The 17,191-nt window shown below is 43.9% G+C and overlaps 1 protein-coding gene across 1 annotated transcript; it reads right to left on the bottom strand.

Annotated features, from left to right (window-relative positions):
* Positions 1-2,850: 2,850 nt before the first annotated feature.
* Positions 2,851-16,926, bottom strand: rnf103 (ring finger protein 103). The gene is made up of 7 exons (XM_056382157.1): positions 16,094-16,926; positions 14,034-14,182; positions 11,576-11,691; positions 9,045-9,467; positions 8,838-8,970; positions 7,027-7,113; positions 2,851-5,881 (listed from the first exon to the last, which is right to left on the bottom strand). Exons 1-7 carry the CDS (start codon positions 16,317-16,319, stop codon positions 4,871-4,873), a joined length of 2,145 nt encoding a protein of 714 aa, XP_056238132.1. The 5' UTR covers positions 16,320-16,926; the 3' UTR covers positions 2,851-4,870.
* Positions 16,927-17,191: the final 265 nt, after the last annotated feature.

The following is a 17,191-nucleotide window of genomic DNA, read 5'->3' as shown; positions in this document are numbered from 1 at the left end:
GAAGAAGAAGTAGAAGATGAAGATGAGGTCAAAGAAGTAGGAGATGTGTTTGTCCCTTTGACTGTGAACACGTGGCATGAAGCTGAGAAGCATCCTCACCTGTGCAGGTGCTCTGTTAGACTGGGATCAGCTGTGGTTGGTCGTCTCTGGTTTTAGAATAGAGCAAATGTCACACTGAGTCATGTGGTCTCAGGTTGTCTCAGGTTTTAGGTTCCGGGTGGAACAGTGTAGAAACATGTAAAATGTTTGGTTTTCTGTGTTGATTGTATTTATTTATTATTATTTTATTTTCTTCTTCTTCTTCTTGATATTGTGCAACACTTTCAACTGAGTTGAATTGAATGAAAATGTGTAAATCGTCAGAGGTTTGGTGGAGGCTGAGTTTAGTGTCAAAGGTCATCCACAGTTTAGTCACAGAGATGCTGCTGTGCTTGCAGTGTGAAGAAACAATGGCTGCTACTGTAAAATAAAATGATAAAATACATAATAAAACCTAACGGTTCATGGTCACATCATGAAGCTACATGTCCCACATCCTGTTCATAATATAAAACAAGTTTTAGCACCAAGCGGTCTCAGTCCAGACACTGTGGGACACGAACCAGTCACAGCTGTTGTGGTCTGTGTACATGTGTAGGTCTACATGAGTGGATTGATTATAAAGATAAAGAGCAGTATACAGTCCTGTGGAACTTTGAATGGGACTGAACCGGAGGAGACATGAGTGCAGTGAGTAAGGGGAAATTTCCATAAATATACGTCTATTAAATGCATCTGAATTTTAAAAAAAAATTCTATTTCCATTCATTTAAATTGGAAAATTTACAAACAAGTTCTTAAATAAAAGAAACAGATAAAAATTTCTCAAAAAAGAAGAACAAAAAAGAACTAATACTTGTGACAGACTTGAGACAAGTATTTCAGAGTAGATATGATCTGCTGACATGGACTTCTTGTCTTACAAATCACAGAGACTCAAGGTATCGATCATGATCGATAAGAAACAACTGAAATGAGGGACTTGATATAAGAAATTTTGCCTTATGAACATAAAATTTCCCTATTAAAAGGATGTTATTGCAATATTGCATAAATTGTTTTCCTTACATTCTAAATTTTTTTGTTCCTCAATGTTAATGACACGTGTTTTTCATAACTTTCAAAGTGTTTTCAGAAAGTAAAACAATGAGCAGCAGTGGAAAAATGAGTTGTGTTTTCTTGTTCAGTCTTACACAAAGTGCATCAGTATTCATGAATGTTCAAATGTACATGTGTTGGATAATTGTTAGGTCATGTTTTCACATGTATCAGAATCTGAAAGGAACAAGCCATACTTTGCCTTGAAACCGTCTGACGAACACGTCGTCTCCATGTACGTCACCTGGTTAGGGTGAGGCAGCAGCGCCATCAAGTGGTGACATCAGAAAACCGCAAGACAGATTGACTCATTTCATCAACAGAAATAAGAAGAAAGAAGAGGACAGACAAGTTGAAGAAGCTCATTGACAGGAGAGAGGGAAAACTCACGACGAAGGATTAAAGCCAGACATTTAGGGAAAAAAAGAAATCTGGAATTTCGGGAATAAAGTCGTAATATTACACACTTGATATTTGTGTAGGGCCTGTGTAAGAGCTTAGGGTCGGCGTGGGTCAGTGCTCACACAGCTACATCATCATGGATAAAGCTCCAACAATCACCATGACCATACTAAACAAAACCAAAGCACTTTCCCATGAGCAGTGAGGGGGTTTCTTTATTTTTTGGTTAATTGTATGACTTGTAAACAAGTAGGAACTTTTTATATTGTGACTTTTTTGCATTTTATTTTGTTATAATTTCATTTCATATATATATTGTCAATTTAATCGCTTTTACAAAGTAGTTTGAACAACTTTTTCAAAGAAGCTTTAGTAACCAAACTTTTCCCTAGTGTAGCTTTTCTGTAGTTCGTCCTCCACTGTAGTCATTGGTAACTTGCAAAGCTGTGCTTTCAAAGTAGCTCCCCCAACACTGCTTGTATAATCAGCTACACAGACTGAACACAACCCCCCTGACAATATGCTTAAATCTGATATGAACAGTCATTCACAAACTACAGTGAGAGCCATCAAATGATCTGACTATCAATAGTAGTACATGAATGCCAATATAGTCACTAGTAAATGATGCACAACATGCATCAGCAGCAGCTTCTTCTCTGCTGCAGCTGATGTTTCATCATGTGACTTTGTTTTTTTAATGGACGTAGCAGTACAATGTGGAAAATTAAAGTACTTGAGTAAAAGTAAAATGTCAGATTTTTACAGACAGGAGAGTAAAGTAATTAGTCTCTTCCAACGCTGCTCGTTTTGTCCTTTTGATTTTTAGGAGTTTTGTAAATCCTAATCTCTCTCTTTATATCAGATCTAATTTATTCTCAGTTTATGTTCTGTGCACATCTCCTTCATCTCAGTGAGATTTTTTTCTTGCTTTAATAAATTGTTATAAATTCAAACTTTCCCTCCTGACACCTCATTTCACCTGCAAATAATCCTGAAGAAAAAACCTGAGGAACCATGTGATCAGTGTTCCTCCTCACTGTCAGGAGTCTGGTTCAGATGGAGCAAACACTCTGTTAGGTGACTGATTTATTAAAAAAAAAAAAAACACAATTCAATCAAATGCAGTGCATCTAAAAACAACTGGAATCAGAAACTTCTAAAATATCCACCATGGTTTTTACTAAACTTGGTAAAGCCTCCAAGACGCACAGAGATAAAAACCCACTGAGGACATGAGCTGCTCAGTGCACCCTCTGTTCGTCACACACCCTGACCACACAAGATGACGACAACACCACACCACACAGGTCTGAAACACTTTTTATTCTGGGTAAGTGTTAATGTTCTACATATCATTTTATGTTCTTGCCCTTCACACACTGACAGAGGACACGGTGAGCTGAGAGTTACAGAGAAGCACCTTAAAAGTTGATAGATTACAGTTAGTTCTGGACATTTTAGATCAGGGTAAAGTATCAGCAGCTCCACAGGTCAGACCGTCGGCAGAATGAGATCATCAGCAAAGAGAGCGTAAAGTAAACTCAGGTGATACAATAAAGAGGATATGCTTAATAGCTGGCTGGCGCTTCCTGCGTCAGCCAGAGGGGGGCAGGTCAGGATGACCCGGTCATACTCTACTATCAGCAAGTCGTTTCTACTGTACAGCTCGTTAAAGGTAAGGTCCGACAAAAACCTCCGGCTCCAAATATCCAAACATCCCTTCATTACTGTGGATACATTGAGAAAACATTGTTAAGTATGTGCAGCAGATAGTGAGAGCTGCTCGGCTGCAGTCACACACAGCTCAGAGGAAGAAGCTGTGTGTGTGAAAAGTCATTTAAAAACAGGTTTATTTCTTTTATTGAGATTTTTAGTGTTAAAATCATCCAGTTGACAGAAGGTTCCTCTTCTCTACTCTGTCCAGCTGAGCATCAGTGGCAGTCAACCTTGAGTGAACCTTGAAAAATAAAAGCATGCACACCTGTGACTGAGGAGGGTCCATCTACCTTCAGACATGAAACCCTCCATGTAAAACTCATATCAGGTTGTTTCACTGACACATGTCCATTCTTGGTAAAGGCAGGGGTCAGGCATTAACAGCCACCATGACATGCACCTCCTGATGAGTCTCAGTCCAGTGTTCCCTCTCTTTCTTTGAGCTGTGTGGTCTCCACCAGTTCCTCTGTAGCTGCTAAATGCTGCGCTGTGTTCACGGCTTCTCTGACTGAGTCTGTCTCCTGGTGGACAGGTAGAGGACAGAGACTCTTTACAGCTGCTGGAGATGATCTTGATAAGAGCAGAGTTTAAATGTAAAGATGCTGTGAGGAGCTGTTGAGATGATGAGGACTTTCATCATCTGACTCACTGTTAGTATAAAGAACTGATTAAAGAGTGTTTAGTGATGCAGCTGATCACAGTCGCTTTAATGCCATTGAATGCTGTGGAGCTAAAATGGATCATATAGCTTCTTAAAACAGATGATTTGTATCAAACACACATCTGTGTTTGTGCATCCTGGTTACACATCAGACTAGCTGTTTAGTAGCAGGAGGTGACTGTGTGAAGCTTCATGCTGCTGAAAACCTCCCATCAGGTCACTTCTCCACACTGTGACCAGCAGGCTTCACCCTGCATCACCATCTGCATGTGTTGAGTGTGGAGTTCAGGTGCTGAGCGATGAGTCACAGCTGAGCTGCTGCACTCTGAGATTTGAATGTCAGCATGAGAGGAGAGGATAATGACAGTGGTGGGAAATAATCTAAATAAATAGGTGAGTGGTGTAAAGTCAGGTCGACACTTCAGAACCAGGGTATCAGGGTTTGTAGAGTTTGTACTGGTGATATTTTGGTTGTTGTGCTGACCGGGGGGGTGTCAACAGAGAGGCTTTCCTGTCCTGAACTAAATGCTAATTAAAATGCAAACACACACATGGAGGTTTTTTGCATTAATGATGAGTCATGGTCCAGGATGTAGAGGACAGGGTGTTAGCTCAATAAGTCCTCACAGACTCTACTGACCTCTCAGTCCTGCAGACAGACAGGAAACAGCTTTTTATTGCACTACAAAGTTTAACATGACTACAACTGTGGTTAGTGTGTGACTCTGTGTCGTCTCTATGGTGACTGGCCTCTCACGACCAGCACGTTGCCTTCAACAGGAATGGAAACAAGCTGAATGATGGTTCATGACAACAGCAGCCCTGATCACATCCTCTCACAGAGCCGTCACACCTCCATCGTCCCTGTGATGACACACAGAGCTCGGTGGCTGTGAGCGCTGAGAGCAGAGTGAGCTGTGAGGATGAGGAGGGCTCGGTCAGACCTGTCCGTCAGTCCTGCAGGGGATTTTCAGCAGAGCCGCTCTGAGCTCCTCTCTGCTGTTTCTTCTTGTAGCTGGGCCAGCGACACACTGGGCAGCAGTGTCTGCCTGCGGCCAGCCACACCACGATGCACTGCTGGTGGAAGGCGTGGCCACAGGGCAGAGCCATCAGCAGCTCCTCGCTCACAAAGTTCTCCAGACACACCACACACTCTGAGCACTGCAGCACGCCGCAGGGCCACGCCAACCAATCACAGTGCACCCGGGCGGAGATGGCCTCAGGTGCCAGGTGGCCATCCTCCGGTGCCATGTCAACTGATGGTGAGCTTCCGTTCCCATGACAACAGCAGAGGGATGATGCAGCAGCAGCAGCAGCAGCACACTGACAGGTTGGGTCCATGTTGCTGTGCACACTCAGCTGTGTGTTGCTGTCCTGACTGCACAGAGACCTCTGGCGCCTTCTGCTGCTGTGTGGAGATGAGCCGGGACCTGAACCCCTCTGGTCCCTGTTCTCTGTGTTTGTATGTGAACTCTCTGTTTCCTCAGGCAACTGTCCACCAGAGCCACCTCCCCTGCGCTGACTCACAGCTCTGAACCTCCAGGTTGGCAGGGCTTTAATGTAGTCCACGTTTACCAACGGGCGAAGCCAGAGATCAGGGAAAGCCAAACGCTCAAACAAGAGGTTGGGATCATCTTCCCAGTCCGACTGGTCTGACGGGACCTGCTGCAGCGACGCGATTGGGTGGAGCAGATAAGAAGTGTACCAGTCCCACAGACTGGCCAGCCACTCCAGGTTGGTGGTGCTGTCCTCTCGGCTCCTGACGCCACAGCGCCGTTTCTTCTCAAAGTAGTCGACCAGCAGGCCGTGGGCCAGGTAGGTGGACAGGAAGAGAGCAGGGTGGGATGAGTAGAAGGTCCAGTCCGCTCTCACCAGGCTGGCCAGGGTGGTGGTGTCAGCGTATCGAAGCAGCTTCAGACTGTAGCCGTACAGAGAGTCCAGATAGGGCAGCTGGAGCAGAGCCTGGAGGGAGGGGGGAGAGATCAGTGATCAATAATTACCACTCAGTCATAATAACGTTAGTCTATGGCTATATACACTCAGTGGCCATTTTATTAGGTACACATTTGTAAAACTAGGTTGCAATACCGTCTCCTTCCTGTCAGCTGCAGCCAGTCAAAACACCAACAGTGTATGAGATCTGATCTCTGATCAGAATAACACCTAACCCTCTTCCCCACATCTGCAGGCTTTAATGCACTAACTTAATAACACACTGATGGCTGATTACATGCTTGCATGAATGAGCAGGTGTTCCTTATTAAGTGGCCAGTGAGTATATGAACTTCCAGGGGTGTGTCAGACTCTCCAAATGACTTCAGAGTGCTGGTTTTGTCTAAACCTTTGTAGAATTATTTAAGTCAATCGAGGCTGAGTGTATTATTTCCTTTTCACTACATCCCTTTATATTATCATTAATGTTCATGAGCAGCATCAATAGCATCTGTGAATTATTGTTGAAGGCTTTGAAATACACTATAACACACTACAATGGAGTAGTGTCCATCCAAACATTTATTAACACTTAGTCACACACTCTACAAAGATCCATATAATTTTAGTTGCAGACATTTATTCCAGTGGCCTTCAGTACTCAATGATAGAGCAGCAGTGCATCTAGTGGACACCAAAAAAATATCATGTATATAATCCATAGGCCAAAAATGGCTCATTATCTGGCAGTAAATAGTAAAACTACAATTCTGGAGCCAGGACTTCAGAATAAAAGCCTAACAAAAGGGAATGTGTGATTTTGTGCTGTGGTTGCAGAGTGATCAAAAAATGCAGTTTAATGGGTTTCAATGGAGATTTTTGTCTGTGTGTAGCTATGTTGTGTTCAAAGGGTTTTACAGAAGTTGAGGTTGAAATTGAAAAATTTAAAACAATACACACCCTTGGCAAAATTGATGCTGTATGCACTGAAAAGAACAAAAGTGTTCCTGAGGATGGGCAAATGTTAAAGCACATCTCTGGGACAGGGCCTTCAGACCAGAAAACAACCGGGCTGCTACAGGGGCAGTGAAGGCCACTAAGAGAGACAGCTGCCTGTTCGACACAAAAATAATCTGTTGTCAAGTGAGAGCCGTGTGGTGCAGATGATGTCCTACCAGAACAGGAAGCCAGGACACCAGCAGTATGGAGTTGTAGGTCCCCAGTGTTCGGATCAGAACTACAAATCGTTTCACTGTTGCTCCCTGTCCATGACAATGAACACATGAGTACATGTTAAAAATAAATTCAACAATTAACACAGAACTAACTGTGCGTCCCTCTGCAGCACAATGTACAATGTGTCAGGTAAATGAAGCTGTCAGATCCTTCACAGTAGAACCACAGTGTATCATCAGAATGTGCTTGTATAAATGTTAAAGCTGCTGAAGATGGAGCTAAATGTTAATACTGTGCATGCTGTTGGGTAGCTCATCTTATTTATAATCTGATTTGTTTGCATGCTCCCTGCAGGAACCCACACGAAATCTCCTCTGCAGGTGTGTGAGCAACACTTCACATGTATATAGCTGCATGAGCTCTCGTCTGTGTGGGAGTTACTGTTGCTCCCCATCACTGTAGTGGGCACAGCTGACACATCTACTGCAGCACACAGGAACACAGGGAGGAGGAATTTGAACTGAGGACCAACACAACTGCAAGGAGTGATGTCATCACATGCACTTAAAGAGCACACACACACAGAAGCAGGGGAAAGAGAGTGAGCTGCTAGCCGCTGTGCAAAGGGGTAGTACAGATCTGTCACATTTCATCCTCAGGTTGGAGCTACTCTAAAAGTGTCAGAGCTTCTGTGTGAGAAGCTTCAATCAGTGATTGTGTGTTTTTAAACCTTATTTTGGGGCTGTGTTCACTCTTTCATCCATTGTAGCAGTGTAGCTGCTGTGTTTCTGGTTTAACAGCACAGTGCTAGACAGGTGACAGGTGTGTTTATTGTGTCTTTGCTCTGAGAGAAGTCACAGCAGGAAAAGAAGGGAAAATTAGCGAGTTCACTCGGGTGTTTATACTACTGCTGATCAGAGCCGACAAGTCATTTGACCCAGGTGCCCGATGTTAGCGGGTCTTTTGACCAGATGAAAAGTTAAACTTTAGTTAAAAACTTTAGGCCTTTCTCTGGTGTTTAGCAGTCACAGCCTGACAACTGCTCACATCACACTGCTCAGCCCAAGGGAGCTGAACAGTTCTGACTCTGTTTAATCAGGACACTTTAATGGACATGGGTTAGACAGGTATCCCAGAATGCATTTCACACAAACCAGTGGTGAGGGTGGAGATTTTAAGCTAATAAAGTTTTCATCCTGCAGCTCTATCTGGGTCACTTTATTAAATGTGGATATTTTTTCACATGAAAAAACATTTCGATTTATAAATGTGATCAATTTATTACCATGTCAGAGATGTGAGGATGCTCAGTCATCTCAATTCAACAGAAATCAATAAATAAATCGAAATGAAAATGCAGTGAGTGTGGTCTATATTAAACTTTGTTTCATTACACATTGACAACAGGTGTATCGTCTGACCGCGTCTCTCCATCACTGAGAAAACCCTCTTTACTTTAGATCAGTGAGAGCAGTGCCGTCAGGTCAAGGTGTGTTGAGCTCCTAATGTTCACGACTGAGAAAGACCTAGTTGCTGTAGAGGCAATGTACAGTACAAGTGCTGGTTCTACTTGTGTGTATATTATGGTTATATGATTATCTGTGTGTTTTGGAAACAGGTAGAAAAGGAATTGATTGGGTCGGGGCTGCTACAGACCAATGAGCCAATCATCAACAAGGAGCCTGGTGCAGTTAGCGTGACCACCACAGTTCAGCCATGGGTCGGTCAGCCTGTGAGCCAGCTGCAGAAAGCATGCAGCCAGCTCAACATTCCCCTTTTCACATGAGTGTAATGGAAGAACAGGTGTGACCTGTGTAATGAAGAGGTCCATCCAGGCCAACAGGTTGATGAGAACCAGACTGAGGACAAACAGGTCATTGACCTCCGGCTGGACAGAACGCAGGAAGGTGTCCATGGCAGCCAGGGACAGGAACTCCCCCGTACTGCAGAAGACACAGAAATCAGTGTTGTCTGAATTAACAATAACGCTTTCATCATGTCCATGCTCAATCGTCACCTGTTGCCATAGCGATAGATGCCCTCAGGCATCTTGAGGATATAGGCGGGGCTCTGTGTCACGCCGATCTCTGTCAGGCTGCTGTGGTTGTCCCAGTGACGCACGTCCACAAAGATGAATTCGATCCTGCCCGTGAACTTGACAGACAGTGAGGAGAAGAAGGCGGGGGGCTGGGACAGGTGGGCGAACAAAAACATCTTGACCGGGTGGGCCGGGTCTGAGCGCCACTCCTCCACCAGCTGCTCAGACCGGCGCAGCGTTTTGATTCGATGAGCCACATGTGAGGTCATCCAGCGGAAGATGTGCTCGGTTTCGATGCGGCGGCCATTGTATTCCTTCAGCATGACTTTGCCCTTCGACGCTGACGTCTGAGGAACAGACATGATGAGCGTGGAGCGCTGCCAGCCGCGCTTGATACATGACCTGGTGACAGAACACAGAGTCAGCATCACACACTCATGATGGAGGCAGAGGAAAGCGCTGAAGGTTCTCTACAGGGTTTCTGCACCAAATGAACTTCTCATATATCTAAATCAATAATTCTTAGTTATATAATTACTCAAATCATGTGACCTGAACACAGGCAGGAGACCTCCTGACCCCTCAGGCTCCTGGGCCAGAGTCTCTGTGTGAAGTAACTGTTAATATTTCTTGTTTGAGTCCCATTATAAAACCACAAAGTAACAAAACATGGTTTCAATCTGTCCATGCCTGGACCAGGGTTAGTTGCGTTAGTTTGCTTTTTTGAGGGAAGTGAATTCAGTGCTTCTTAAAGCTCCATATTTTCCTCTTCTTCTGTGTTTTATTTGAAGTGTTGATCCATAAGAAGACATATTTGTGGTTATAAGAACCAAAAACCATCTCAATGTAGTTTTACATCTCCTCTCTCAGGCTTGTCTCTGGAGCTCTAGTAACAACAGGTCATTGAGCCAATCAGAAGAGAGGCTTAGAGCCCCTTCTCTTCTGTTACCTGTTTCTGGGTGATCCAATAAAAATATAGATTTCAGGTAATCCTGCATGGTTCGATGGTTGCTCCAGGTGGGCAGGGCTTGGGACATGGCAGAGAGCGTTGACTGCTTTGTTGTGACATCACAAAGTTCCAGAAGTCCTAACAGCTAGTTTTAAGACTCAGTTTCTGAATACAGGCTATGTGCATTTCTCTGTGGACTGAGGCTTTGAGACTTTCACAGTGTTAATATAGAACTTAGACTTGCTTTATAATCAAACAACACATGGACATCTACCTTTACCTACCCATACTATATGAACCTTTAAGATGTTTCAAGGCCTGCAGGTACCCTGTTTTTAACTAGTCCTTTTGGACCAGCAGCACACTGTCCCGTTTACTGCAGTGTTCACACACTGTTCAGTTCATCATCATGGTAGCAAAGTAGCTCTCACACACTGTTTATAGTTTGTAACTTAGCTCATCATCTATTTAAAACCCACAGTTAAACAGTGATATCACTTCCTTCTTCAGTCTGATGAGCATACCTTAAACAGTAGCTGGTGCTGTTTATGATACTTTTGTAAATAATTCACAGTCTATGTGGTCTAACTCTAACCCCTGTGAAGTCAGTAGGGTTTGTCTAAGCTACTCTAAGAAACCATGTACAACAACAAACCTACACTCAGTTTCACCAGAACCTCGCAGGTTTCACTGATCAGTGGTGTCACCGATCTGATTCGACTCTGTGGTGTTTTATCATGACATTCTGTCCTCCTTATTCACTACTGGCACTATTAGAAAGAGCATCACATGGACATAAAGGCTGAATAACTGTCTGACATCCCTCCACATTCATAGGTAAGTAAGTTTCTTTTAACATCAGATGGCTAAAGTGAAACTGCAGTCAATTCCTCCCTGACAGGAAGCAGTACTCATTTATGGCCACACACCTGTGTGAGCTGCTGCTGCAGTGACAAAGCTGCCTAACTAGCGTCTCCTGCTAACCTGCACGCAAGGCGCTCAGAACATCTGTAAGTTGTAGCATCTACTGATAGTCTGTATGTGAGGCATTTAGGAAACATCGGTCAACTACAGTCTCTACTGATAGTGTGCACGTGAGGCATTTAGGGAACATTGGTCAATTGTAGCATCTACTAATGTAATGCATGTGAGGCGTTTAAGGAACATTTGTAAATTGTAGCATCTACTGTTGGTCTGCATGTGAGGCGTTTAAGGAACATATGTAAATTGTAGCATCTACTGTTGGTCTGCATGTGAGGCGTTTAAGGAACATATGTAAATTGTACTGTCTACTATTAGTATGCATATGAGGCATTCAGGGAACATCTGTAAATTGTACCGTCTACTGGTGGTATGCATGCAAGGTGTTTAGGGAACATCTGTAATCTGTAGCTACAGAAAATAATGGGTTACACTCTGCCCCTCTAAACTGCACGAGTCTCTGCATGCACATTGATCACTCAGTGAACCACTCACCACAACAAAGAAATTCTCAGTCTGTGGGAAACAATGGACATGAATAAAAAGTGCAGATGCAGTTTGAAGAAGACCTGCTGCTCACCTGTAGTCATTAGAGCAGTTGAAGGTTCCAGTTCGGATCCCAAACTGAGACACTTTCTGCACCATCTTCCCCCAGTTGGACTGACTGAGAAGAGCATCCCGGTCCTGGGCAATTACCTGCAAGTGCACACAGGGGCAGGACAGGGTCAGTCAGGTAATACAAAACCAATGTATCAGTGGACAAGAAACTCCTGCTGACAGTGTAGGTGAAGTCGTAACCTCCTTTTCTTAGTACTTTATATGTGCCTCATTTACGTATTTGTATGTGTGTGTGCTCCATGTAGAAACACACTCTTCAAACAGGTGACTGCCCCTGCCCCCCTGTTGTACGACTTAGTATCACCCCCACCGAATCTTCGGCCAGGAAAAAACCTGCATGTGTAACTGATGGGAGCGCAAACCTCCCTGACGGTTGATATTCGCCACCGCCATCGTATTGTCCGTCCTCACTAAGAAATGATGAGCCATGAATGAAGGAAGGAAATGTTTCAGGGAGAGAAATGCTGCAGAGAGCTCTAGAAAGTTTAAGTGAGATCGTTAGAGACCCTTGCTCAAGCAGCCTCTCACAGACCGGCCCTCATGTATACCGCCCCAGCCTGACAGACTTGCGTCTGTAGTGACTACTTTCCTGGACAGGACGGAGCCCATGGGCACGCCTCGGGTCAGGAAATATGGGGCTCTCCAGTGACGCAACACCCTCCGATGTGACCAACACTCTCCACGCGCCATGATGCATTGGATCCAGTCTGCGGGAAGCCACCCAACGCTGGAATTAGGCCGAGACGGATTACCAGGATGGCTGAAGCCATCAGACCAAATAGTCAAAGACATGATGTAAATTTAAAAGATTTGCGTGGACGTAAGAGTGCGAGACACACTCTGTGTGCTTTCCCCTTGGCCTGGACCACGCAGCGTTGAAAAAGGAGGCATAAGTCAGAGATGACCATCACATGTCTCCGCTTGATACGCTGTGAGGAGCGAGAGAACATTGAGTGCCCTGACTGAAAGTGCTGTTGCCTTATAAGCCTTCTTGGTCAGGGCTGACTGTAACTGGTCCGACTTAGAGGGCAGCGGAGGACTTTGGACGACACTGACATCTTGAGTAGCAGCTCCGGGGAGACTGGAAGAAGTTGTCTCATCACGCTCTTAGGGGGCAATATCTTCCCCTCATAACGGGATCTGGTGATCTCTGTTACGACAGCGGGCCAGGGGATGTCCAGCTTGTCCGCTGTGCGTTTGCACACATCCAAGAGATCTGTGGGGAGAGGAGAAGTTGGCGTGCTTCTCTCTTCCCCATCCCCAGGAGCAACAAAGAGCCCAGTGCTTAGCAGCTCCGGGTGTGATGAAGAAATCGTCCTCCCCTCTGTCCTCTGATATGAGGATATCTGAGGTCTCATCATCATCTTTCCCAAAGTCCAGTTCTAGGACGTCTTCCTCATGAGAGGGACCCAGAGCCAGCTCGGACTGGGAACTCCAGCTGATGCTAGCCTCAGGTGCCTCTTGCACTGCGACTTCCTCCTCCTCTGTGGGCTCGACAGCGTGGTCGCCGGTCGGGAGATAAGGGTCAGACAAGCTAGCATGGCGTGCTAACCATTGGTAAAAAACACAGAATCCAATCTGGTGTGACTGGAGAAGAGCAAAGTTAGCTAGCGTCCGGAGACAGAGCTATGTAAGTCTGTGGACAGTTAAACTAGATAACCTTGATGCGAGCTATGTTCCGGGTGAGAAGAGGTTTTTGAATGGCACTGTGTCTGCTGAACGTAGTATTTATGGTAGGTGGCACTACCGGGTGCAAACGGATACGTTCAGCAGCCAATCAGGATTTGCGTAGTGAGATAAGTGCTTCTTAGGGTTGCAGTGAGGCCTGCTCCCATAGTGAGCCATCGAACGGAATATTACAGTATGAGCTGCCTGATCAACAAAGCGCAGAAGGCCTACATTTTGCACTTGTGATTGTTTAACACTGACACTCTCATTAGCATCTGAGCTTAATGAATCTGTGTATTTTACCAACCTTGACGTTGCGCACAAATAATTTTTCACATTCACACAAAATTCAACACTAGAAGGCTGCGGAAGACAAGACACAGCTGAGATCAGTAAAGTAGAGTCCAGTAGAGTCAGTCCCAGACTGGCTCTGATACTGATCCCATGTGTGAGCTCTGCTGCTCCACTCCCTGTGTTAGTAAATACAGTCTGTGATGTGTGTGTAATCAACGCTCACACCTGTGATGTACATGTACACCTGTATTAAAGAGGTTCTCCAGGGGTTCTGTGGAGCTCTTCCTTAAAGCCTCAGAGACACATAAACAGAACAGTCAAGACCAGGACAGGAAACAGAGACATCGTGGCTCATCTATGATCAACAAGGTGAATGCAGAGACATAAAGAGTGATAACAGGCGACCTGATTTCCCATTATCCTGCTCCCCCACAGTCACTGTTGCTCAGTGTGTTTACCTGAACCAGCCAGATCCCGTCTTTAGTGTCCTCCACTAACTCATAGAAGTGCATCTCTCCACTGAAGTGTGTGGTGCTGGAGTCTCCGGCCTCCGTTTGCTCCTTTTCCTTCTTGAGGGCAGAGTACAGCTCGCCTTGTGTCAGCTCTCCTGTGGGGGAGGAGGGCATTTATCTACTAAAACCCAGTCCTCGAGTTTAGATACATTTTCTACCAAAACTGAAGTGTAATGAAAACATTTCCTCTTGGAAGTAAGTATAACATTTTCCAGCCACACTGCACTTTACCTGACACTTTGTCTCCATGTTAGGGTTGTTGATTATGGCAAAAACCGTAATCAGGATTATTTAACACAATTAAGAACTGATTTTGGAAACACCACACATTTATTTTACTTTAAGAGAACATTATTTAACAATGGACTGTCTTGAACTTTAAATACAATTCAATTAAAGAAGGAAATTAAAAAAATTAATTTAAAAAAATGAAACAAATAAATAAAATAATATATAATATCTAAATATATACAATCAAATATATAATATAAGAGTAATAAGAATAAATTAAATCAAATTAAATAAGATATAAGATCAACTATGTTGTATCATTAGTGTACTTCCACAGCCAACTAAAAACTACTACATATAGCAGTAGGAAGTGGATGGGCCAATGGTTTTTGTAGGAGGGGGTGAAATTTGTTGCGAAACAGAATGCAGCACAATAATCGTTTTATCTTGATTATCTTATTTTCATAATTGTTAAAAGACAAAATCATAATCGAAAATAAAATTAGATTAATCGCCCAGCCCTACTCCATATAAACAATCCTTCTGGGTTTTCATTTGAGCTCATGCAGCACACCTTACATTTACATTGACTCATTTGACAGATGCTTTTATCCAAAATGACTTACAAGCGGTTATTTAACGTAACAATTAAATAAGCAGATGGGCTGCACAGATCTATACCGTGGTCACTGAGACCATGGCTTCAGGTTCATGACTGACAGCTGGAACACAGCGACTGAAGACTATACCACCCACCGTGGGTATGTCAATTATATGTACATCATCAGTGTGACACTAACCCAGGACTCATCATTGTGATCTAAAAAGTGAAGCTGCAACTAAAACTTATTTTCATGATTGACTGATCTGACCTTTGTTTGCTTCTTTAATCGTTTGGTCTGTAAAACATCAGAAAATGTTAAAACACGTCTGTGACAGGGTTAGGATTAACCCTAACCCAACATGATGTCATCACATCTTATTTGCTTACTATCAGACAGTGGTGTTTCCAAACATTTAGGCTCCTGTAATAAAGCAGTGCCTTCTGTGTCACAGGTCATTAAGATCAATAATTTAACCTCTAAACCTGTCATTTGTCTCATCTGAAAACATACTGACATTAAAACTTTCTTCACAACAGAAGCAGAAACACAGTTTGTATTTGTTTTTTAAAGCTCCATATTTTCCTCTTCTTCTGTGTTTTATTTGAAGTGTTGATCCATAAGAAAATATATTTGTAGTTTTAAGAACTTAAAACCATCTCAGTGTAGTTTTACATCTCCTCTCTCAGGCCTGGAGCTCGAGTAACAACAGGTCGGTGAGCCAATCAGAGGAGAGGACACTGAGACTCTCTTCCAATTGGCTAACTGTTTTCTTAGGCCATGGCTGGGAGCGGTGACTGCTTTGTTGACATCACAAAGTTCCAGAAGTCCTGACAGCTGGTTTTAAGGCTCAGTTTCTGAATACAGGCTGTGTGCATTTCTCTGCGAACTTAGGGCTTTTGTACTTACTTACAATATACTAGTATACAATATGGGACCTTTAACATAACCCATGATGCATTTCATGATCATCTTAGATTCATTCAAAGGAGGGTTGTGACCCCGAGGATGAATCACTGAAATAAAACTGGAACTAAAGAATATTTAGTATTTTTGTTTTAAAATTCACAAAATCAATTAATCAATTATTGTTTATCTGGTGATTGACTAATTGATTAACTGCTTCAGCTACAGTCCTGTTCTGGACGAGGAGTCCGGGGCCCTGAACGTTACCTGACTTCTCCACCAGCTCGCTGACGTCCTTCTTCTCGGCCAGTCCGGAGTACCCGAGCCCCCGACACTCCAGGATGGTCTTCAGCCTCTTGTAGCTGAGAGTGACCGGATCCACCAGCTGAGTAGCGAACACGCCGGTCTCGTACCAGACCACCGCCTCAAAGATCCGCGCCAGCATGAACAGGACCACGAAGTACAGCAGTAGGAAGAACAGTTTGAGCCACATCTTCCAGCTGGACCGAGCTGGACGGAGGTGGACTGAGCTGGAGCTGGGCTGAGCCGGGTCAGGAGAGGCTGTCAGTCTCTGTCTACTCTCCGAGTCCGTCAGACCCTCATGTTTGACCGGGCTGTGCTGCGGACGTTTCCTGACTGTCTACCTGCGGGTTACGGTCATGGATTCTGTTGACGGTGACAGCTAGTTCACTTAGCTTAGCATCGCAGGTAGGCCCGCTGCTGTACCGGCCACAACACAGGGGCCTCGTCCTGCTGAGCTCAAGCGTCAGCTGCACGCGCCGCAGTTTCCCGCCGAAGGTGAGCAGCAGATGATGTCCAGGTGATGTCCAGGTCTTCTTCACACCGTCACAAAACAACAGGGATGACGATCTGACCTGCTGCGATCAGCTGCTGTACACAGAAGCGCTGACGTCACATCCGGCTCCACCTCGCACTTGTAAACAAGCTACAGAGTAAAAGTCACTTTAAAAAAAAATCTTTTTACTTTTTATTATTATTAATTTTCATCATCCGTTGTTGGAATTTTGATTCATTTGTATAAGTTGGTTAAAGCACTAGAGAAAAACAATTCTAAAAAACTTTTTTTTAATTCAGAAGCACAGGATTTTTTTTAAAGAAAACTTTTCTCAGTTTCATATAATTACCTCGGTAATAAATATAAAAAAGAACAGTAATTCTGTTTTTACTTTTATTTTTTTATATAAAATTATTCTCTAAAAAAATTATTTTTCAAATTTAAATAACTGAAAAGAAATCTCTTGCTGTTCCAGACCTGTTCTGTCTGACAACAGAAAGATGGCTCAGTGACAGCACAGGGGCCATGAGCACTGATCAATACGCACAATACATGTGCAGAACATGTCA

The sequence above is a fragment of the Seriola aureovittata genome, chromosome 8 (genome assembly GCF_021018895.1).
Source record: "Seriola aureovittata isolate HTS-2021-v1 ecotype China chromosome 8, ASM2101889v1, whole genome shotgun sequence".
Classification (NCBI taxonomy): Eukaryota; Metazoa; Chordata; class Actinopteri; order Carangiformes; family Carangidae; genus Seriola; species Seriola aureovittata.
Note: the sequence above shows the minus strand (reverse complement) of the source record. Positions and strands in the feature narration are given on the sequence as shown.

Bases quoted from the DNA above. Each gene is read 5' to 3' on its own strand.
- rnf103 (XM_056382157.1), bottom strand. From the start codon at position 16,319: ATGTGGCTCAAACTGTTCTTCCTACTGCTGTACTTCGTGGTCCTGTTC. The intron at 11,692-14,033 runs GTAAACACACTG...GTGCACTTGCAG, and splicing joins ACGGGATCTGGCTGGTTCAG to GTAATTGCCCAGGACCGGGA. The intron at 9,468-11,575 runs GTGAGCAGCAGG...TTCTGTCACCAG, and splicing joins AACTGCTCTAATGACTACAG to GTCATGTATCAAGCGCGGCT.